The following is a 25200-nucleotide window of genomic DNA, read 5'->3' on the forward strand; positions in this document are numbered from 1 at the left end:
AATGGCTAAGCAGGGATGGCTAGAGGACAAATGTAAGGATGTAGAGGCATATCTCACTAGGGGTAAGATAGATACTGCCTACAGGAAAATTAAAGAGACCTTTGGAGATAAGAGAACCACTTGTATGAACATCAAGAGCTCAGATGGAAACCCAGTTCTAAGCAAAGAAGGGAAAGCAGAAAGGTGGAAGGAGTATATAGAGGGTCTATACAAGGGCGATGTACTTGAGGACAATATTATGGAAATGGAAGAGGATGTAGATGAAGATGAAATAGGAGATACGATACTGCGTGAAGAGTTTGACAGAGCACTGAAAGACTTGAGTCGAAACAAGGCCCCCGGAGTAGACAACATTCCATTGGATCTACTGACGGCCTTGGGAGAGCCAGTCCTGACAAAACTCTACCATCTGGTGAGCAAGATGTATGAAACAGGCGAAATACCCTCAGACTTCAAGAAGAATATAATAATTCCAATCCCAAAGAAAGCAGGTGTTGACAGATGTGAAAATTACCGAACAATCAGTTTAATAAGCCACAGCTACAAAATACTAACACGAATTCTTTATAGACGAATGGAGAAACTAGTAGAAGCCGACCTCGGGGAAGATCAGTTTGGATTCCGTAGAAATACTGGAACACATGAGGCAATACTGACCTTACGACTTATCTTAGAAGAAAGATTAAGGAAAGGCAAACCTACGTTTCTAGCATTTGTAGACTTAGAGAAAGCTTTTGACAATGTTGACTGGAATACTCTCTTTCAAATTCTAAAGGTGGCAGGGGTAAAATACAGGGAGCGAAAGGCTATTTACAATTTGTACAGAAATCAGATGGCAGTTATAAGAGTCGAGGGACATGAAAGGGAAGCAGTGGTTGGGAAGGGATTAAGACAGGGTTGTAGCCTCTTCCCGATGTTATTCAATCTGTATATTGAGCAAGCAGTAAAGGAAACAAAAGAAAAATTCGGAGTAGGTATTAAAATCCATGGAGAAGAAATAAAAACTTTGAGGTTCGCCGATGACATTGTAATTCTGTCAGAGACTTGGAAGAGCAGTTGAACGAAATGGATGGTGTCTTGAAGGGAGGTTATAAGATGAACATCAACAAAAGCAAAACGAGGATAATGGAATGTAGTCGAATTAAGTCGGGTGATGTTGAGGGTATTAGATTAGGAAATGAGACACTTAAAGTAGTAAAGTAGTTTTGCTATTTGGGGAGCAAAATAACTGATGATGGTCGAAGTAGAGAGGATATAAAATGTGACTGGCAATGGCAAGGAAAGCGTTTCTGAAGAAGAGAAATTTGTTAACATCGAGTATAGATTTAAGTGTCAGGAAGTCATTTCTGAAAGTGTTTGCATGGAGTGTAGCCATGTATAGAAGTGAAACATGGACGGTAAATAGTTTGGACAAGAAGAGAATAGAAGCTTTCGAAATGTGGTGCTACAGAAGAATGCTGAAGATTAGATGGGTAGACCACATAACTAATGAGGAAGTATTGAATAGGATTGGGGAGAAGAGAAGTTTGTGGCACAACTTGACCAGAAGAAGGGATCTGTTGGTAGGACATGCCCTGAGGCATCAAGGGATCAGCAGTTTAGTATTGGAGGGCAGCGTGGAGGGTAAAAATCGTAGGGGGAGACCAAGAGATGAATACACTAAGCAGATTCAGAAGGATGTAGATTGCAGTAGGTACTGGGCGGAGATGAAGAAGCTTGCACAGGATTGAGTAGCATGGAGAGCTGCATCAAACCAGTCTCAGGACTGAAGACCACAACAACAACAACAACAACTTACACAATCAGCCTTGTATAGTGGAGAAAGTGAGGATGGACCTAAGAAATTCCGAATGAAGGAGGCACGACCTCGGCTACGATGTAAGAAAAGCCAGCAATAGTTTCGAAAATTGCAGTGAAAGTTCCACCTGAAGATATCGCGAGTTGCTGCACGGTTACGATAACCAGACCGCAGAGACATCTATCAGTTCGTGCACGACTAAGCTGCGTTTTTTACGACGTCAGGAACGCCACGCTGGCTGTCTCGAGCTTCACCTGGGGAACAAGGGGAGGCGCACACTAGCACGTGACCCAGGACGCCACCGGTCTCGGAGAGGCGGGTGTGCCGCAGGCAGCTGTCAGTAGCCGGCCAGGGCGGTGTTGGAGGGGTAGTCGGCGCGCAGGCCGCGGCAGCGGCGGTCCAGGGCGAGCGCACGCTGCTTGCAGGCGATCTCGTGCTCGAGGCCGGCCCGGCGAGCCACCAGCGCCGCCAGCGCAGCCTCCGCCCGGCGCAGCTCCACCTGCTGCGCCCCCACGTTCTCCTGCACCTGCCGCGCCTCCTCCAGCAGCCTGCACACACACGACTCCTCACTTCTTCCGGGAACGCGCACACCCGTAGCCTACGGGATACACAGCTGGCGACAACTGACAGCCTGCGTCACGTCACGAGTGAGTGCCGAGCTGCCGAGGCAATTCGGTAGGCTTCCACTGCACGATTCGCGCGTTCGGTAAGCTTTAGGCGACAGTGTGAGGACCGTCCCCTGTATTTGAGCTTTACTGGAGTTGAATTTGTCTCTTCGTATTAGGGAACAGTTCTCAAACTGACAGGGATACTAGCTAAGTATAAACAGTGTTTCCTTAATCGTGAGTAGCACTTTTTCTATCGAAAACGATAGATCTGGCACTTGGTGTATGTGTTCCAAATGGGGCGTACTTGCTGTGTACCAGGTCGTAATGTACACTACTGGCCATTAAAATTGCTACACCACGAAGATGACGTGCTACAGACGCGAAATTTAACCGACAGGAAGAAGATGCTGTGAGATGCAAATGATTAGCTTTTCAGAGCATTCACACAAGGTTGGCGCCGGTGGCGACACCTACAACCTGCTGACATCAGGAAAGTTTCCAACCGATTTCTCATACACAAACACCAGTTGACCGGCGTTGCCTGGTGAAACGTTGTTGTGATGCCTCGTGTAAGGAGGAGAAATGCGTACCGTCACGTTTCCGACTTTGATGAAGGTCGGATTGAAGCCTATCGCGATTGCGGTTTATCGTATCGCGACATTGCTGCTCGCGATGGTCAAGATCCAATGACTGTTAGCAGAATATGGAATCGGTGGGTTCAGGAGGATAATACGGAACGCCGTGTTGGATCCCAACGGCCTTGTGTCACTAGCAGTCGAGATGACAGGCATCTTATGCGCATGGCTGTAACGGATCGTGCAACCACGTCTCGATCCCCGAGTCAACAGATGGGGATGTTAGCGAGACAACAACCATCTGCACGAACAGTTCGACGACGTTTGCAGTAGCATCGACTATCAGCTCGGAGACCATGGCTGCGGTTCCCCTTGACGCTGCACCACAGACAGGAGCGCCCGCGATTGTGTACTCCACGACGAACCTGGGTGCACAAATGGTAAGACGTGATTTTTTCGGATGAATCCAGGTTCTGTTTACAGCATCATGATGGTCGCATCCGTGTTTGGCGACATCGCGGTGAACGCACATTGGAAGCGTGTATTCGTCATTGCCATGCTGGCGTTTCACCCGGCGTGATGGTACTGGGTGCCATTGGTTACACGTCTCGGTCACCTCTTGTTCGCATTGACGGCACTTTGAACAGTGGACGTTACGTTTCAGATGTGTTACGACCCGTGGCTCTACCCTTCATTCTATCCCTGCGAAACCCTACATTTCAGCAGGATAATGCACGACCGCATGTTGCAGGTCCTGTACGGGGCTGTTTGGATACAGAAAATGTCGACTGCTGATTGGCCAGCACATTCTCCAGATCTCTCACCAATTGAAAACGTCTGGTCAATGGTGGCCGAGCAACTGGCTCGTCACAATACGCCAGTCACTACTCTTGATGAACTGTGGTATTGCGTTGAAGCTGCATGGACAGCTGTACCTGTACACGCCATCCAAGCTCTGTTTGATGCCGAGGCGTATCAAGGCCGTTATTACGGTCGGAAGTGGTTGTTCTTGGTACTGATTTATCGGGATCTATACATCCAAATTGCGTGAAAATGTAATCAGTTATAGTATAATATATTTGTCCAATGAATACCCGTTTATCATCTGAATTTCTTCTTGGTGTCGCAATTTTAATGGCCAGTAGTGTAATTTATACCTTCCAAGAATTATAATTATATTGCCTTGTTGTATGTCTTTTACAAAAGCTACGGATTTTGATGACTGCAGGACTAAAATTTAGATACATAAATAAGTAAACAGAAGGAAAGGGAACGCACGCGGCCTGCGGCGCGTCACGGCAGTTCTCGGCGCCGGGCCTGGTGAGGCGTGCATGCAGGCGCGTCTGCACCTTCCTCAGCGCCACCTCGTGGTTGCGCAGCGCCTGCTTCACGTCTGCGATCTGCTGCTCCGTGGCCGCCGTCCGCTCCAGCACCTGCACACACCAACAGCACCTATGAGTGATGCGAAAAGACTCAGAAACGACATGTGGAGAGCGACTCATCGCTCTTATGGGGACTTTTTAATGAAACTGCTCAGGCCGGCCGAAGTGGCCGTGCGGTTAAAGGCGCTGCAGTCTGGAACCGCAAGACCGCTACGGTCGCAGGTTCGAATCCTGTCTCGGGCATGGATGTTTGTGATGTCCTTAGGTTAGTTAGGTTTAAGTAGTTCTAAGTTCTAGGGGACTAATGACCTCAGCAGTTGAGTCCCATAGTGCTCAGAGCCATTTGAACCATTTTTTGAACTGCTCAGTGGCACACGTTTATTTTTAGTTTCCAGTTCCATACATTCAGTATAGCAACTACTCGATCCAATAACCTTTTTTGACGAAATACAAAGTTTTCATTTCTGTTTACGGTAAGCAGATAGTTAAGTATAAATTATTCATATTCAAATATGAAACTTTGTAATGAAAAAGTTATTTTAGACTGGAGACTGAAATACTAAAAACGTGTTAATCACATTTTACAATTTTGAAAAACATTCGTAATTATTATTTTCATTATTATTTCTACAATTTTTATGATCATTTATAGCATCTATAATGCCAACTCAGCCAAGTATTAATTATATACACATTTATGTTTGATTGTATAGAGTGTTAGACATAATGGAATGTAGTCGAATTAAGTCGGGTGATGCTGAGGGAATTAGATTAGGAAATGAGACACTTAAAGTAGTAAAAGAGTTTTGCTATTTGGGGAGCAAAATAATTGATGATGGTCAAAGTAGAGAGGATACTAAATGTAGACTGGCAATGGCAAGGAAAGTGTTTCTGAAGAAGAGAAATTTGTTACTTTATGACTTTATTACTAGATCTGTGTCGTTTACCAGTCATGACTGGACAGACTGCGTCAAGATTAATTACATATACACATTTAAAAAATATTCACAAAATTAAGACATTTATACTTAATAGAAACAATATTTGTTTGTCAATTCACTTTGGTCACTATTAAAGAATTCGCCAATGGAGTACAATGGGCGTTCTTTCAGGTCCTGTGCTACTCTCTTTCCGAATGTTCCTAGCGGCAGGGATTGCACTTCTTGAGGCAGTGAGTTGAACATCTTTAGGGCAACCACTGGAAAGCTGTCTTGCATTCTCGTGCAGGCCGCGGTGGCTGAGCGGTTCTATGCGCTTCAGTCCGGAACCGAGAGACTGCTACGGTCGCAGGTTCGAATCCTGTCTTGGGCATGGATTTGTGTGATGTCCTTAGGTTAGTTATGTTTAAGTAGTTCTAAGTTCTAGGGGACTGATGAACTCAGATATTAAGTCCCATAGTGCTCAGAGCCATTTTGCATTCCCGGGTACTGTGGTTGTGCATATCTTGCCTCATGCTGAAGACTCCTTGGTTTTCTTTCACGCTGATGAGACATAAAAACACATACTGGCTGAAGACTGTCATAATTCCTAACTGCTTGAATATAGGCCTGCAGTGCTCCTGTCTTTTGCTTGATGTGATTATTCTGAGAGCTTTTTTCTGTAGAATTAGCACATCCTTACAACCTGCAGAAATCCCCATAATAGTAGGCCGTAATTGATGTGGCTATGGAATAGGGCATAATATACTGTTATGAGATATTGGGCCGGCCGAAGTGGCCGTGCGGTTAAAGGCGCTGCAGTCTGGAACCGCGAGACCGCTACGGTCGCAGGTTCGAATCCTGCCTCGGGCATGGATGTTTGTGATGTCCTTAGGTTAGATAGGTTTAACTAGTTCTAAGTTCTAGGGGACTAATGACCTCAGCAGTTGAGTCCCATAGTGCTCAGAGCCATTTGACCCATTTGAGATATTGGTCACTCAATACACCTTTTAACCTCCTCAGAAGGTATATTACACGGGAGAGCTTGGAGCACACGTACACTTTGTGTTCTTTCATTGTTAGTTTCCTGTCTATCATGAAGCCCAACAGTTTGACAGCCTCCATATTATTATGGCATCCGATGGTGTTAAGGGTGCATATCAGATGTTGTGTTTTTTTCTTCATTCATTTTCATTTTATTTTTGATGAACCATTCTCTAATGTTTTGGAAGAGTACATCTGTTTCTTGGAGTGATTCTGCAGCGGTTCTTCCTTTGGCAAAAAGGGTGGTGTCATCAGCAAACTGTAACATATTGTTGTTATAACCCATATCATTGACATAAATAAGGAACAGGAGAGGCCCTATGACGGACCCTTGGGATACTCCATATTCCAGCTTTTGTTCTTGTGATGTTGCTCCATGAATTGATACCGCTTGTCTCCGGTTTTCCAGATAAGACTGAAAAGTTGCAAGAACAACACCTCCGACACTGTAACACTTCAATTTATTGTGCAGTATCTTGTGGGGAAATGCAGTCAAATGCCTTGCTATATCAGTGCCACACTTTATCTGTCTTCGAATCTTTGCCTTATTTTTCTGGTTATGTCCAGTTCTGCCGTAAACGTTGACTTTCCCTTGCGAAAACCATGCTGCGTGTCCTGGAAGAGCTTATTTACTTCAAAGTAATTCTGTAACTGGAGTTTCATAACAGACTCCATAACTTTAGCTAGAATAGGAATGATAGAAATTGGTCTGTAGTTGGACAGTTCACACAGGTCACCTTTTTTGTAGATTGGTACTGTCCGTGCTAGTTTAAGAAATTTTGGGGATACACCAGAGGATAAGCATGTGTTAATTGCTATAGATAATAGTTGAGCAAGCTCTATAATAATTTTCTTCAGCATTTTGCAAGACATACCATAGATATCTTCGCTCTCTGAGTTCTTGTATGACTTAACTATTTTTAAGATATCCTTAGGGTGCACTTCCTTCCAGTTTTCAAAAGTGCTACTGAATACAGAGGAATAGCCTTGGAAAACAACCCTTTTAAGGTATTCACAAAACTAATCACAGGAAGAATAAGACACACTTTGGAAGACCACCTCCCAGAATCTCAATTCGGGTTCAGGGAAAAAAGATCCACTATCACAGCAGTGGAGCTGCTTTTAGAAAACATGTGGGAAACCGTCGATAAGAAGCAAAAATATTATGCTGTATTCATAGACTTCACAAAGGCCTTCGACCTCCTCGATCGATTATTAGTAAAAAGGATGCTCGACGAAACCCTGGGAAGAGACAGCGTCTGGACGAGGATTATAAACTCCATAAATGAATGGAATGAGATAAGGATCTCGGACAACGTCGACCTGTCTGAACCAATAAGGCAAACAAACGGAGAACTCCAAGGAGACCCACTAAGCCCGCTCCTGTTCATTCTGGCAGCAAAGGACATCATGGAAATCGCTCACGACGAAGATGTCGAAGCATATGCCTACGCGGACGACATTGTGATAGGCTCAAAAAACTTAAAGAAACTACAGGAGACTATGGAAGACGTGGAAAAATGGTGCACAAAACACAAGTTTGTAATCAACACCGACAAGACGGAAATGATGGTATTCAGACCAGGAGGGCAAATCCCAAAAACGACAAGAATTGCACTACAAGGAAAGCAAATATATATCATAAAAGATTACAAATATCTAGGGATAACACTCCAGCCGTCCGCAAAGTGCTTCACTAAACACACAACAGAGAAAGCGACACAGGCCATCGGAGCGATAAACGAAATAAGTTCCATCAGAACACTAGATCTAGACACAGCTATGGCACTCTTCAAATAAAAAATAATACCGATACTGGCTTATGGGATAGAAATCATATGGATACACCTAAATGAAAAGAACTTAGAAACATTGGAAAGAGTAAAAGCAACCTATATCAAAAGAGCATTAGGGGTAGCAAAAACCACAAGATCAAGATTAGTCTACCTTCTCGCCCGAGAATCTTTCCTCATAGAGGATCTAAGGATAAGGTTCTTACTTCCCAACACATCAGCATCGGAGAACCTACTAAGATCACTACTCAAGAAAAGAGAGGAAGTACCAACGGAATTCTATGGATCCGGGGCCATGATCGACCGCACTTGGACAGCAGCAAATTTTGAGATGAGACATGTACTTACAAGACTCGCAGTACACGGATTCCACCATGAAATTTGTACAAATACAACATATCACGAACCGTCAAACCTTTGCAAGTGTACACTATGTGGACAGTCTTGTGAGAGATACCATATAGAAATATGCAACAAGAGGACCAGATCAATTAGAGACTATGCAATAAATGGTTCAAATGATAATCTGTTATAATACCTGCACTGAATGTAACCTACTAAGAATTATGTAGACACTCAATACATCCTTGTAATTCACTCTCAAATGATTGTAATCTAATGTATAACTATAATGGCTATTTTGCTGCAATAAATCGTTTAAAAGTGCTACTGGTTATGTTTCTCATGTGACTTGTGGGGACTAAGCCTGAGTCAGGTATTTCATTAACAGTATCTTTCACTATTCTAACAAAGTACTGATTGAAGGCGTCAGGGCTACCAAACTTTAGGGCTGAGGTGGGCTTTTATCTGCACTCGTTTACCGGATTCCAAGCTGCTTTGCATGGATTGTGAGCCTCTTTAATGAACCTGTCATTGTATCTCTTTTTTGCTTCCTCCACTTGCTTTCTGTAAATTCGTTTGGCTCTTACATTGTTACAATGAAGCAGGTCTCTAGATGGGAGATTTCTAGCTGCTTTTATACGGTCCCTGAAAATTAGCACAATTCATTTTAATTTGTTTAGCTCAGGGGTATACCACATCTTCCCTGTAGTAGGTTTGACCCTTCCTTTAGCTTTGCCTGTAGGATACGTCTTGTGGATTTCTGGAAATAAATCATCAAATTTAGCTTTTAAAGATTGGAACAGACATTCAAATGAGGCACTGGCCCCCATGCCTGCAATTTTTTGCTGCCAGTTTACACTTGACAGGGCTATTTTAAGTTCATTTAGTCTTTCTTCTTTTATGATTCTTTTACTAAATGTGTAACTGGAGTGCCATGAGCTTGGTTGCAGTTGACTCGAACATTTTAATACTTATTTCCATTACTAATGCACTATGGTCGGCAATCATTGGTTCAACTACACCGATATTATAGTCCCAGATATTGAGGTTAGTGATAACTGTGTCTAGGCAGGCACCACCTCTCGTTGGCAGTCGGTTTGCAACAAACAGCCCATAGCTATTTATCAAAGTCATGAAGACTCTCTCTTTATTGCTTCCATCACCTATATGTGTGTTGAAATCTCCACACAGTGCAATTTTAGATTTAAGACGTGTTAGGTAGGACAAACAGGTTTCCATTTGTGCAATAAAGTTACACCAAAATTACCATCTGGTGAGTGGTACAGAGAGACAATAATAAGGTCAATATCTATTAACACTAGTGAAGATAATTCTAGATTTAGGTCTGTGGAAAAGTTTTTTAAGTCTATTTCCTTTACACTAAGAGTCTTGCTTGCATATACAGATACACCATCATGAATTGTAGTAGTTCGATACCATGAATTTACCATGTCCAAATATTCAAAGGCTCTGTAATAGTCACCTTCTGCTTCATCTAACCAGTGTTCAAAGATACATAAAACATCTGGTTTGACTTCGTCTACATCGAGTATAGATTTAAGTGTCATGAAGTCGTTTCTGAAAGTATTTGTGTAGAGTGTAGCCATGTATGGAAGTGAAACATTGACGATAAATAGTTTGGACAAGAAGAGAATAGAAGCTTTCGAAATGGAGTGCTACAGAAGAATGCTGAAGATTAGATGGGTAGACCGCATAACTAATGAGGAAGTATTGAATAGGATTGGGGAGAAGAGAAGTTTGTGGCACAACTTGACCAGAAGAAGGGATCGGTTGGTAGGACATGCTCTGAGGAATCAAGGGATCACCAATTTAGTATTGGAGGGCAGCGTGGAGGGTAAAAATCGTAGGGGGAGACCAAGAGATGAATACGCTAAGCAGATTCAGAAGGATGTAGGTTGCAGTGGGTACTGGGAGATGAAGAAGCTTGCACAGGATAGAGTAGCATGGAGAGCTGCTTCAAACCAGTCTCAGGACTGAAGACCACAACAACAACAACAAACAATACCTTCACATAGCGGTATACACCGCTGCGCTCTTTGTCTTTTTGGTGCGTTTTACGTACTTCCTGCTGAGAAGGCTGTCGTGCTCGTTGCCAATGTGTGTCAAGGCAGGCATATTTACAGAACAGTTTTGTAATTCCATACCTCAAGAGAAAAAGCATGTAACACCCTCTGCTTCAGCACGACAATGCCAGAACACACAAGCGCTGCGACATCTTCAGCAATCTAACACTTTGTGTTCCCTTGTCATCGATCATCCTCCATTCGGTCCCGAACTGGCCCCATCTGATTTTCATCCTTCGACGATTTCACTTTGATAGTGCCTCAGAGAGCAGGAGATTTTCAGCGGTTTTATCAGTAATAACTCTGATTAAAGGTAGTGAACTGATCGGAAACTCTCGTACCGTGGTGGAATGTAAATGAACAAGTGTGACGAATTTCCCATTAGTGAGAAGTGGGATAATAACTTCTTGAGAATTAAAGTTATCTCTGTTTGGAATCATCGCTTCTTTAGATTAAGTTCTGTTTATCTGTCTGAGGTGTATCTACGTGTGGCGCCGAGTTCAGTCGAGCTACGCCTGACGTCACCGCAAGTGCAGCAAAGAGACCTCAGAGCCGTACGCTGCTCCAAGAAATACAGACGACCCGAACGTCCACGGACAGTAACGTCAACGGTATTGGTGTTTTTGTTATGATGTTCATTTCGCTTACTAAAATGTTACACTGAGTACAAGTCAGTCAGCGGTGTGATAAGAGAAGACAAAATTCTGCATTTATCTTCAATTTATTTGTTTTGTAAACAAAAACCGTCTTTTCTTGCTTCGCTGTATCTTATTTCTGACAGACGCGTTTCGCCTTTGGCACTGTAAGATGTCATCAGTAGGATCTAGAATGGTAGTTTTGTTTTGAAATGTGTTATTAGTAAATGTTAAAACAGCTCATGCTAAGTTTTTGCACGTGAATAAAAGAAGTCGTGAATTGTTTTTAGATCTACAAACAACACATATCAAAACAAAACTCTATCAGTCTAGATCCCACTGATGATGTCTTACAATGAAAAAAGGCGAAACGCGGCTGGTACAAATGAAATACAGTGCAGCAAGAAAAGGCGATTTTTATTTAGAAAACAAATGTCTCTGAGCTTGCTGCGGAAGATGTCCACGCGGACTAACTCGTTTTATCTTTAATGTGTTGTACTATTTGTTGTGGCGTATCAAGACAGCCACGTCACTCAGAAGTAGCCGAAATGCACGCGTTACACACGCCGGCGGGCGTGAGGTCTGAAACAGGATACGTAATGAATGCTATAAAGAAAAGTACGTAGCTGCTGTAATACTTAACTTTAATCCATCATTGTGGTACATCGCTCTTGACGATACAAATGAGACTCTTTAAATACAAGCACTGTAAGGCTAATGGCGCCTTGCTAGGTCGTAGCCATGGACTTAGCTGAAGGCTATTCTAACTGTCTCTCGGCAAATGAGAGAAAGGCTTCGTCAGTGTAGTCGCTAGTAAAGTCGTCGTACAACTGGGCGAGTGCTAGTACGTCTCTCTAGACCTGCCGTGTGGTGGCGCTCGGTCTGCAATTACTGACAGTGGCGACACGCGGGTCCGACATGTACTAATGGACCGCGGCCGATTTAAAGCTACCACCTAGCAAGTGTGGTGTCTGGCGGTGACACCACACTATTCCTTTAGTATTGTTGCTAACTTATGAATAACTAAGAAGTATCTAATGGGAGTCTGTCGACTTTTACTGAATGCATAAGTGTTTGACAGTCGCGGACTCTCACACGACGAGTTGAGGTTGTGGCTCCATCAACAAAGCAACAGTTATGGTGTCAAAAAGTAGTCTCTCAATCGGAGAAATATGTTCGTCGTCAGGGTGGTTATGTTGAGAAATAAATATGTAAACCCGAAAAATAAAGATGTAGTATTTAACACCGTTTGTTTTATTTAAAAAGCATTCAGAGTCTTCACATAAAAATTCGGAGGCATTACTTTTCAGCAAGCCCTCGTAATTTCGAATTTCAGCAAAAGGCGTGTCAAATGTTTCTCTAATCTGTTTTATTTCTTTCGTTTAGATAAATAATTCAACAAAATATTGACCATTCTTACTTCAATTTTTTTGTTTCGTTCAGAAAGCATGAAATATACAGGGTGTAAACGGTATAAGGCGCCAAAATTATACAGATAGCACATCTCGCAATGCTTGACAAAAAAGTCTAGTAACATGTTTGCATATTTCCTACGGTTGTCCCAGAAAAAAACAGTTCGTCTCAGGATAATGGTTTTGGAAAAGTAGATACTCGTACTTGGCCGTGCACGTACGTAAGCAATCGGTTCCTGTTATTGCCGGCTGGGCGTATTGACATCGCGAGCGTAAATCGTAAACACATAGGCAACTGCGGCCTGAATGGTTGCGTCATTGTAATACACCGAGCGACGACGGTAGGCGAGTAACCTGTGCAGATGTTATTGCAACTCTGTTACTGTTAGGATGGAAAGGATATTTACTATAGCTGAACTATGAGATATGCATTTAATTTATGGCGAGGCAAAAGGTGTTGCGAGGACAGCTGTGCGAATTTATCGAGAACGCTTCCCACAACGACGACTTCCTGCACGAAAGACATTTGCTGCTATGCACCAAAGGTTTGTGTCATTATAATTCTCTGCTTGTATGCGATTATTAAGCATTTACATCTTAATAAAGCACAGTAGTTATCTGCATCTTTGTAAATTTTCGTCCGTATGCGAAACGTATCTTCTGTTCTGATATGCTTTCCGTTTTTGTTACATCATGACAGAATACAACTGACGAGTACATATTTAATTTCCTTAGATTGAGAGATACTGGCTCTTTACTGCTCCGCGCAGAAGGCAGAGGCCCACAACGGGCCGATCGTACATTGGAATGAGGAAAGAATTGTGGACTGCATCCAGGAGGATCCTTTTCAGAGTACTAGAAGCATCGCCCGCCACGTGGGTATATCGCACACTGGCGTTCATCGCATTTTGCAAGAGGAGCGTCTGCGACCTTACCACATTCAACGCGTACAAGCATCGGAAGAACAAGATTTCCCTACACGACGTGAATTCTCAGAGTGGTTTTTGTTACACAGTGCGCAGCATGATTTTGTCAACAAAACACTCGTCACATATGAAGCGTGTTTCACTCGCGACGGAATAACTAATTTCCATAACATGCACACGTGGAGTGTACACAATCCTCGCCGTGGCAACACATTTTCAGCGACGATTTTCCGTAAATATGTGGGCGGATATGCTCGATAATTACATTATTGGGCCCTATGTTTTACCTGCACGTTTGACTGGTAACTATTACCGAACGTTTCTAGAGGAAACATTGTTACCAACGTTGTTAGAAGACATTCCGTTAGGCATACGTCATAACATGTGGTTCCTCCACGATGGTGCTCCACCCCACATCGATACTTCAGTTTCATAACTAAGTTAGCGATAGGTGTTTGTGAGACACTGCAATCCCCTGTGTATACGTCTGCTTGATAGATGTGATGTTTACAGAGTTATTGGCGGCGTGACTTGTAATTTCACATGTCAAACGCAGCTGCTATGCGTTTTTCTGTTTCCTTTTAAGAGGTATTCTCCATTATAATCAATCGTTTTCTATAGGAGTGGTGCTAGAATAGTATAATTTCTGAACCATGATCGGATCTGAACAGTGGATGCTATACATCTCTGGAAAGCTATATTGTGCATGTATCACACAGAATCGATGTTTTAAGAAAGTAGTTTTTTCATTTTACAGTTTGTGTATCGATTTTACACTTAAGATGCGACATGGGAATGGAGTACAGTGCATAAATCTTCGTTCGTTTAGAGGAATGTGTGACGTTTCATCACACATGAGATGGAATTTCTCTGATCACCGTGAGGTTTACTGTTACGATCACAAGTAGACACTGCTCTAAGACCCACACAGAACAAGCGGTTGTATACGAGTCGAACATAGGCTATGTCACACGACTGATGCAGTCTGATGGAACATCAGGAAAAAAATCGTCAAATGGCTTGTAGCAAATTCTCCCTCCCTCTCTCTCTAAAACGCATCATCAGTCTGCCATTAAATCATAAATCATCATGTTGGAAAAAATAAATGTATGTCAGTGCACAAAGAGTGTTGCAGCAGAAAAAAAACAATGCTTCAAACAATGACACAGGGTCAGAGAGAGCCTGTCTTGCAACTGATGGTCTGTGGGATATTGTCTGCCTCCTTCTACAGTATTGGCGTTGACACTTTACACTGGTCTGTGCAGTGGATCAATACCTGTATATTTAATAGGATCGCTGCGTAAGCTCGATGCTGACATACATACGGTATTTGTTTCCGATACATTGGCAGAGAGAGGGACGCGATAAAAGTCTTATCGAGTTCTCTATCAGATGAAGTTAGCGGAGATTTTATAGTTCATAAATTTTCACTGTTGATTAGTACAGAATAACGAAGACAGAATGTTGAGGTGATAGACGTAAATGGGCCCTGAGGGACGTGGATCTGCTTTGGACTGCAGTACCTGTATGACTTCGAGTCTTCCCAATTTTCCCAATAAGAAACACCACCGTAACTGTTCGTACTGTCTTTTATACTGCCTCGTGTTGCAGGAGCGGGCGTTGTGTGGGGCTGCCCTTCCACATCATACACGGTTGGTAGAGCTACGACAACATATTCCTATTTCCATTGAGTGGTCAAAACATGATCCTGTCGCACTAGTTCAGCTTAGCCCATTCCTACAAAGGTTCCAGAAAGTGATAAATATAACTCTCTCTGACTACCGCTCTGTTCCGACTTAAATTCGAACGATCACATGCGCAAAGCTGCAGGGATAGCAGGACATAGTCTGAGGAGCAGTTGCAAGATGCATAGGTACTATTTAAAACCATGTTGGAATTATACTGTTGCAAATAGGTTAGAAAAGGTGGTTCTTTTCGACATATGAGAGTGCCAGATACATGATTCACTAGTGGCAGTAATCATTAAAAGACTTCTCCATAGGATTCAAGGCAGGTATGTGGTTGAATGGAAAGACCTGATTCCAAATCGCAGACAGCATTTCTACCAGTGGATAAATGGCAGAACCTCTGATGTGGTATTGAGACTGAATGCATTACAAATACTGGAGAAATATCTAGTGGTGGCATGAGGGAGTTGCAAATACCGGCTTCATACCACGTTTCTTAGCCGAATCACCTCCTAAATTCGATGATTTTATTATGAGCTTACACTGCCGGCGGCATGTAATGGCACTTTTGGTCTGTTTAATAACACTCCGGCGATCACCGTCTATATTCAGTGTCGTGGTATTTGTATGAAAAAACCACATCATCCGGAGGTAATGTCATACCTCGATGTAAAAGGCTCGTATAGTTTATAACATGTATATCTTTAGTGATACTTGTGAGCACCTGTGGAACCAAGATCAATTGTGACAGGTTAGTGGTGGTAGCCCAAGTGACCTTTTTCCTGGCAAAATTTTCCCGCCATTTTCTTTGGGCTCAAGGTAGAAGGTGAGAAAATTAAAAATCTCGCATTTATTGATGACGTGTCTTGCTGTCTACATCCAAGAAAGAACTAATGCAGATAAGTGACACCGTGCAGGAGAGAGCAAGACTGGTCTCCTTGTGAATGAATCGAAGGCCGAATATCTTATGATGAGCACAACTCATGCCTATTCAAGAGGCCCGACACAACCACTGGTAATTAGAACCTAGTTGTAGAAAAGACTTTGTAATTTTAAATATCTGGGTGTGATGCTTACTGACGACGCGTCATATAGACAGAAATAAAGTGAGAATCGAAGCCACAAGTCGATCATAATTCAGTCGCAGTTAGAGTTTTAAGTAACTCCAAACTCTAGCTGTACAAAGCACTGATCCAAACCGTAGATCAGTCTGTTTGTGAAACTTGAAGTGCCCAGAAAATAAGATTTCAGTGATGTTCTCATTTTCGAGCGGAAGAAGATGTATGGTCCAGTTCAAGATCAGATGACTCGAAAATGGAGGATCCACCATTAACGTAAGCTGGACGAGATGTACAACACATTAGATATTGCATGCCTGATGAGAACCAAACGGCTTGTATGGGCAGGCCATGTCACACAGATGGATAAACATCGATGGCCTTTGAATCCATGGATATTACTCGCTGTTGAAGAAGACCGCTGAGTAGACCAAAGAAAAGATGAGGAGACGGAATGCATGAGAACTTACTGCATTCGGCACAGAGGATGACTGGCGGCAGGAAACAGGAAACAGAACCCAGTAGAAGAAGAGCCTTGTAGCTGCGTGTGGTTTTCTGGGCCCGATCGCGTAAAGTACAGTAAGTAAGTAGAGAGTTAAGGACGTCAATAAGTCTCTCTTTAACTGCATAGATGGCGTCGTACAAGTCAGCCCAACGCATTAGGTTTAATACGATTATCGTTACCTTGTAAGAACAACGAATTTTTAAATACTTCCACTGTACCATGCTGAGGCCAAAAGATGTTCTCGACTATTTCGAAATACAGGGCTCTTTCTTTATTAGCCTCTACAGCATGTTTAAGTATTAAATGTAAACTATGATTTTATTCTTGTTCGCACGCCAGTGTATATGCCGCTCATGACGCATGGTCATAGCCTTGGCCGCAGTATTTTCCCATATCTAGTCCATTTTCATTCTATCGAGTCAATTAATTTTTGTTTGAGTCAATGTAGATTGGTCGTTGACTTGGAAGGATTTCCAGAGCCATCTCTGATTACTTTAACATAGCAAAACTCATCACTTAACTGATCAGTTTTATTAATTTCTCCACTTTTTCTTTCTATTTTTAGTTTTCGTTATTATTTTTTCCTTTCTTTCCTTAGGGTGCCAGAGCCCCCTGTTCTCGGAAGCCCTCGGGCATTACCCATTGCCACAGGCTAGCTGCACCCCTGATTTCTATACCAAAAACAAGAGTTATGGCATTTAGAGGATGTCAACCAGCTAGAACCAAAATAATCATTAATAATGAACAACAGAGCATGCTAACAGCTTCCTTTATCTTGGGAGTGGTATTACTTACATATCAAAGGACGTGGTCAGTGGAAAGCCATGTAAATCCCCGTTAACATTTGGCACAATCGAACATTTTAAAAGTAGCATAAGAAATACATTGCTCAAATTATATAAAGTAATGACAGTACCAACGTTGATGCATGGGTGTGAGTACTGGATACGTCCTAAGTGGCATATAAAAAGTGCTGAGATTAAATTTATGAGAATGGTAGTTACCTATATAACTTGTTAAGAAGTGAAATGAGTATATTAGGAAAGAATTAAATATAATTAATCTGACTGAAGAAATAGTGGAGCACAGGAAGAAAGGAAGTAGCATGTAACAAGACTACAACAAAGCGGAACGGTAAAGTCACTGGCGAACACACGTCGAAATGTCGTAGTATCGGTACCTCAATACTTGACTGGAAACCCAAGAGCTTTTCAACAGCAGTACATGCCGAGAAAGTCAACATTCACACAATCCAGAGTTATTTTGATCCTTGTTATTGTTGTTGATGATGATGATTATGATGATGACGAAATGAAATAATTGTAAGTAATGAAAAGGAAACTGATGAGAGGTTTTAATTTCTCATAGTATATTCATTACATTGCTTTACTGTTTATTGTGATACTGTGTGTACACTGTACAACTTCCTTAACACTGAGCTTTGCTTTTTCCGGTTTGACATGAATTCATGTGTACTATGGTACTAATAAAAGCAGGTTATCTGACACATTCATACAATTTCAGTTAACATTATTACCATCATTTTACTAAAATTGAATTCTCTACAACTTCTGTTGAAAACTTTGTGCAATTGTCTGGAATTTAAAAAGCAAATTGGGCCTAGTGGTTAATGAATTAAAAATTTTACGAAATTACCTACTTCGTTGCTTCTCTGGATGTTCTGGAAAACTACTGCAGACTGTGTCAAAAAATGTGCTTTGGTAGCTTTAGCCACGGTTGCCAGTCACAGAAAACGTCCGTCGTAGGCCCTTATAAGTTCGTCGGTGAGAAACTACTCCATAACAGGTTCGACATCTCACGTAATAACTTCACGACGAAATGCATCAACATCTGCGATACGATTTTCTGCTGAGCTCAGAGAGGCGTACGAAATAGGAGTTATATGACAAACTGCGAGTGGCAAGTTCAGTCAGTGCAGCTGATCTGTGTGAAAGTTCTACACTGAAGCGCCAAAGAAACTGGCATAGAAATGCGTATTCAAATATAGAGATACGTAAACAGGCAGAATACGGTGCTGCGTTCGTCAGCGCCTATGTAAGACAACAAGTGTCTGGCGCAGTTGTTAAATCGGTTACTGCTGCTACAATGGCAGGTTATCAAGATTTAAGTGAGTTTGAACGTCGGCACATGAGCGATGGGACACAGCATCTCCGAGGTAGCGATGAAGCGGGGATTTTCCTGTACGACCATTTCAAGAGTGTACCGTGAATATCAAGTATCCGGTAAAACATCAAATCTCTGACGTCGCTGCGGCCGGAAAAAGATCCTGCAAGAACGGGACCAATGACGACTGAAGAGAATCGTGCAACGTGACAGAAGTGCTAGCCTTCCGCAAATGCTGGGCCATCAACAAGTGTCAGCGTGCGAACCATTCAACTAAACATCATCGCTATGGGCTTTCTCGTATACCCTTGATGACTGCACGACACAAAGCTTCACACCTCGCCTGGGCCCGTCAACTCTGACATTGGACTGTCGATGACTGGTAACATGTTCCCTGGTCGGAAGGGTCTCGTTTCAAATTGTATCGAGCGGGTGGACGTGTAGGGGTATGGAGACAACCTCATGAACCCACGGACCCTGCATGTCAGCAGGGGAGTGTTCAAGTTGGAGGTTCTGTAATGGTGTGGGGCATGTATAGTTGGAGTGATATGAGACCCCAGATACGTCTAGATACGACTGTGACAGGTGACACGTACGTAATTATCCTGTCTGATCAAGTGCAACAATTTATGTCCATTATGTATTCCGACAGACTTGGGCAATTCCAGCAGGACAATGCAACAACCCACACGTCTAGAATTGCTACAGAATGGTTCCAGGGACACTCTTCTGAGTTTAAACTCTTGCACTGGTCACCAAACTCCTCAGACATGAACATTATTGAGCTGAGGTCATCAGTTCCATAGAACTTAGAACTACTTAAACCTAACTATCCTAAGGACGTCACACACATCCATACCCGAGGCAGGATTCGAACCTGCGACCGTAGCGGTGGCGCGGTTCCAGACTGTAGCCCCTAGAACCGCTCGGCCACCACAGCTGGCTTCGATTTCTCATTTGTAGTAAATTCCTGAAGGTTTGTTCTTCAGCACCCAATATAATTCATACATACCTCGTTACATAAAATTGTACATATAGCTGTATTACTCGAAGTTAAATGGGAGTTTTCCGAGTGCCAAGCCGGCCGTGGTGGCCGAGTGGTTCTAGGCGCTTCAGTCCGGAACCGCGCGACTGCTACGGTCGCAGGTTGGAATCCTGCCTCGGTCATGGATGTGTGTGATGTCCTTAGGTTAGTTAGGCTTAAGTAGTTCAAAGTTCTAGGGGACTGATGACCTCAGATGTTAAGTCCCATAGTGCTCAGAGCCATTTGAACCATTTGAACCGAGTACCAAAACGATTACTTTCAAACAGAACTTCTTTGTTCTCTATGTTAATTAATCTATGCTATGAAACAACTTTCCCTGATTCTGTGAATTGTGGATATTCTGGTAAATTTCTTCTGTGGATGCGTCAAAATACTGAAACCATTTCAGTCACCAAACTTTGCTTCTTATCTCAGCTGCTGTCGTCCAGTAACCTCACACTCTACAACGACGGCCTTTCCTCGTGCAGACTAATTAATTGCACAACTTCGTCCTAAGTCTACTTTCTGGCAGCTTTCTTCATTATTTCTTTTGCCGACACATCGCTGAAATTCACTCACAGTGCGTATCCACCGCGACCGTAGCCTCAACTGTCCCGAAAATGCCGGTAGAAGTTGACAGAGCGTATTGTCACTGTGTTAAAGGGGCTCAGTGGGTAGTGCGCTAGTTTGATAATTTTTATATTCCTATTAACGTAGTATCGAGTCTCTTCAGAGACAACTTTTTTATTTTCGTTTGTTAATTCTACATAATATGTCTACGATTTTTTATTACTTATTTGCTTGGTAGCACTGTTTAGTCTAGAACTTTCGAAATAGGCTAACTGCTCCTGCTGTTCGTTTACCGGGTGAAACGTGTAATTTCTTTGCTCAGAAACATGCGACAACCACATATTACGGCTCAAAACACGTAGTTAGTTAATGTGTGCAGAAGTACGGCAAAACATATTACCAAGGTGTATTAGGGTGCTAGAGACCTTGCCGCACTGCTAACATCGGTTCCCGTCATACCATCGAAGTTACACACTGTCGGGCTGACTAGCAATTGGATGGGTGACCATCTTGTCCGCCGAGCGCTGTTGGCAAGCAAGGTGCACTCAGCCCTTGTGAGGCGAACTGAGTAGCTACTTGACTGAGAAGTAGCGACTCCGTTCTCACAAACTGACATACGGCCGGGAGAGCTGTGTGCTGACTACATGCCTCTCCGTAACCGCATCCAGTGACGCCTGTGGTCTGAGGATGACACGGCGGCCGGTCGGTACCGTTGCGCCTTCATGGCCTGTTTGGGTGGAGCTTAATTAAGTTCTAGCGTATAAACTGAGAAATATAGCACAAATCTGGGGCGCAATATGACCGCTCAGCTATCTCGGAGTATCTCAGCTCTCCCGACAATGCCGGTATAGTTTTTTTCGTCTGAGACCTTCTGCGATCAGCTGCCGAGAGATGGGGGCAGAGCACGACTATCTGAGATTTTTCCCCACTCTCGTACATTGCGATGTCTTAATAAATTGAGTGCCGAATCACAAACCTTGTTTAAACTGAAAGTTCTGTCGCTTTTTACTAGGTTTTCCGACATCTTCATTTCGAAATTCTTATTTGCGCTGTTCCAGGAACTTGACGTTTGCACCACGATACTTGTCTCATCGTATTCCATTTTATGTTTATTTTCAAGGCAGTGCTTGGTTATTTTTGTCGAGTGTTTCGTTGATGTTCTTTGTACACCTGCTCGACTGTTCTACTGTCTGCCTCACATAGAACATGCCACTTTCCCAGGAAATGAGGTACACATCCGGGTTTCGGCGACCTAGATTGTCTTTAACATTACGAGGCAAATAATACTTTTTTATCTTTGTTGACGGGGGCGAAATACATGTAATCATGAAAAGAAATGCGAGGAGACCAGAATCACTGAGCAGATGTCAAGTTTATGGGGCAGCATTTAAGGAGTTAAACGAAATAATGATGTTGGAATACCCAGTAAACAAGGATGGAAGTGTCAGTTTAAACAAGGCTTGAGGTCCGGCACTTAGTTACGAGTATTAAGCTCTCACCGGCCATCACGTCCGCCACAGTTGGTAAACACTGAGAGAATGTGGGTTTCGTGGAATATCAGCGCGGGCTCTGAGAAACGAAAGAGCATCAAAAGGCCCAGGGTGTCGGGAGTCAAACTCAGCTATAAATAGCTACGCGAGGCCAACAATAGTTCACAGTCTGGTTCGAGGCCAGGCAGCGAGTACACGTAGCAGTACAACTCACAACACCTGAAGAAAACAACTGAGTCAGTCGTCGACATAGTGGGTATGAAATAGAAACAACTCGGCTGAACATCTGGAAACACACTATCGATTGTTTCATTTTAGAGTGCCCTTGAAAACTTAAATCAATAATGATTTAATTAATTTTTGCGTATATGGTTCCGTATTAGCGGTTTTTCTTTGGTGTAATCATGTTACCATTCTACACACATCAAAAAAACTTTTGCATCACCCTGGTTCCCAGAAATTCTGAAGATAGACGTTGACTGTGGATATTGTATCGCAGACACTGTCCCTCTGACTGTTCAGAGATGTCACTAAACCTGCCCAAAATGAGTAGTGTCTATTAAACGGAGGGGGTCCTACAACCGATCAGTTTCAGTCATTCCACCAGGAAGGGGGTACACGGCTCACGTTGTCTGTAGTTCAGACATGCCTAGACGGTCAGTACCGTGCTTGTTACTTTGTACCAGGAAGGGCTCTCAATAAGGGAAGTGTCCAGGCATCTCGGACTGAACCAAAGTGATATTGTTCGGACATGGAGAAGATACAGAGAGACAGGAACTGTCGGTGACATGCCTCGCTCAGGCCACCCAAGGGCTACTACTGCAGTGGATGACCACTGCCTGCGGATTATGGCTCGGAGGAGCTCTGACAGCAACGCCACCATGTTGAATAATGCATTTCCTGCAGCCACAGGACGTCGTGTTAAGACTCAAAACTGTGCGCAAAGGCTGCATGATGCGCAACTTCACTCCCGACGCCCATGGCAAAGTCCATCTTTGCAATTACGACACTATGCAGCGCGGTACAGAAGGGCCCAACAAGATCCCGAATGAACCGCAAAGGATTGGCATCACTTTCTCTTCACCGATGAGTGTCGCTTATGCCTTCAACCAGACAATCGTCGGAGACGTATTTGGAGGCAACGCGGTCAGGCTGAACGACTTAGACACACTGTCCAGCGCGTGCAGCAAGGTGGAGGTTCCCCGCTAATTTGGGGTGGCATTATGTGGGGCCGACGTACGCAGCTGGTGGTCATGGAAGGCGCCGTAACGGCTGTATGATACGTGAATGTCATCCTCCGACCGATAGTGCAACCATATCGGCAGCATATTGGCGAGGCATTCGTCTTCATGGACGACAATTCGCGCCCCCATCGTGCACATCTTGTGAATGAGTTCCTTCAGGATAACGACATCGCTCGACTAGAGTTCTCCAGACATGAATCCTATCGAACATGCCTGGGATCGATTGAAAAGAGCTGTTTATGGACGACGTGACCCACCTACCACTCTGAGGGATCTACGCCGATCCGCAGTTGAGGAGTGGGACAATCTGGACCAACAGTGCCTTGATGAACTTGTGGATAATATGCTACGATGAATACAGGCATGCATCAATGCAAAAGGACGTGCTACTGGGTGTTAGAGGTACTTGTGTGTACAGCAATCTGGACCTACATCTCTGAAGGTCTCGCTGTATGGTGGTACAACATGCAATGTGTGGTTTTCATGAGCAATAAAAAGGCCAGAAAAGAAAAGTACTGCAACAGTCAGTTAGACTGAAATTGGACCATGAATGAATATAGGACTGTGTTTTTCACCGATGGATCCCGTCTTACTTTGCACAGTGATTGTTGTGTAGAGCTTCACAGCTGTGTTAATAGACGGATGTGTACTGTTAACGCCCATAATAATAGAGATCAGGTAACACAAGCACATGTGAATCTTTTAATCATATAGTTGGTGTAGACTATTTTTTGGTGGACGACAATGTCCTTCGGCACCGACCTGCTATGGAGGATGAATTGCTCGCAGGTGAAGGTATCCACCATGTGGACTGCTCTCGATGCGAATTCTGTGAGGCATGTGCAGTATGCACTAGCGAAAAGAAATGTACTTTACTTTCATGAGAGTAGGATCGATTACCAAGAAGGCTCACTCGCCAACCTATGGAGAACAAACCATATTGCCGCGAAGCATGTATGATAGCTGGAGGTAATCACAACCCCTGGTGCCTGTTTTCTGGTTATGTTAAACTTCCTTTTACAATTTTTTTCTCTTTAGGATTTTTTTGTACACTTTAGTATGGCTGAAGTATTTTCGTTATTATTTGACTTTGTGAAATCGGGAGATATTCGATCCGTTATGTTAAAATATGTGGAAAATAAATCCTAGACCAATGTCTCTAAAGCTCCTGTACTTGGTAGCTAGTTCAGCTTCTTGACGAGCCATCTTCAGATCAATAATGGCAAGTGATACGCATGGCTAGTGCTAGACTGTATGTAACCATGAAAAAAAGTGCGATTTAGCTGAACAGATTATGACGATGTTTAATGCCTGGTGGCTGCTATACACGGAATCAAATAATAAAATTTTTGTTGATCTGAAAATGGCTCGTCAATGAGCCGATACTAGTTATCAAATAAAGGAGTTCTAGCCATCTTGACATAGGATTTTTTATCCAAATATTTTAAAAGTATTGTCATTATTAAGCTTTGCCTTGTTCTGCAACACTTTCGACGTTCACTTTAGGAAATTTTCGCCACTATTGAGCTTCTTACTATAAACACAAAGTGGAACCTCCCGTCTGAAAACAATAACGTTGTTACAACTACATTCTTCTTTCCCGAAAATGTGGTACGTAGAAGCCAATGCTACATAAATAATAATGTTCTTTTATAATTTTTATTCATGTGTAGTTTACTTAATAAACTGCTACATCTTTAACTGCTGCAGGTTCTCGATGTACTATACTTACAAACTGTTATACATAATCGTATCACCAAGTAATTTAAACTTGATAGATATTCCACGACTCCTAATACATTCTGATACAGTTTCATCCTTAGAAACCTTACACATGTGACAAATGCGTACACAAATAGGTATGTCAATAAAGAAATTCCCTGAAATATCAATTCTTGTCGCAACTTCAGATTGGGTAATCATAAAGACTCGGTATACAATCAAATCAGAACGCTGAAAGGTTTCCAGACTTGTAAACAAA

General features: G+C 42.9%; 1 protein-coding gene across 1 annotated transcript in view; it reads right to left on the reverse strand.

Annotated features, from left to right (window-relative positions):
* Window positions 1–2135: 2135 nt before the first annotated feature.
* The window catches only part of LOC126156105 (tektin-1), a 139794-nt gene continuing 116729 nt past the window's right edge, over window positions 2136–25200 (reverse strand). Inside the window, exons 6-7 of the mRNA XM_049916277.1 lie at window positions 4260–4414; window positions 2136–2346 (exon numbers count right to left, since the gene is read on the reverse strand). Of these exons, the coding sequence (XP_049772234.1) occupies window positions 2136–2346; window positions 4260–4414 (366 nt within the window). The remainder of the gene's footprint in view (window positions 2347–4259; window positions 4415–25200) is intronic.

This window comes from Schistocerca cancellata, chromosome 2 (genome assembly GCF_023864275.1).
Source record: "Schistocerca cancellata isolate TAMUIC-IGC-003103 chromosome 2, iqSchCanc2.1, whole genome shotgun sequence".
NCBI lineage: Eukaryota > Metazoa > Arthropoda > Insecta > Orthoptera > Acrididae > Schistocerca > Schistocerca cancellata.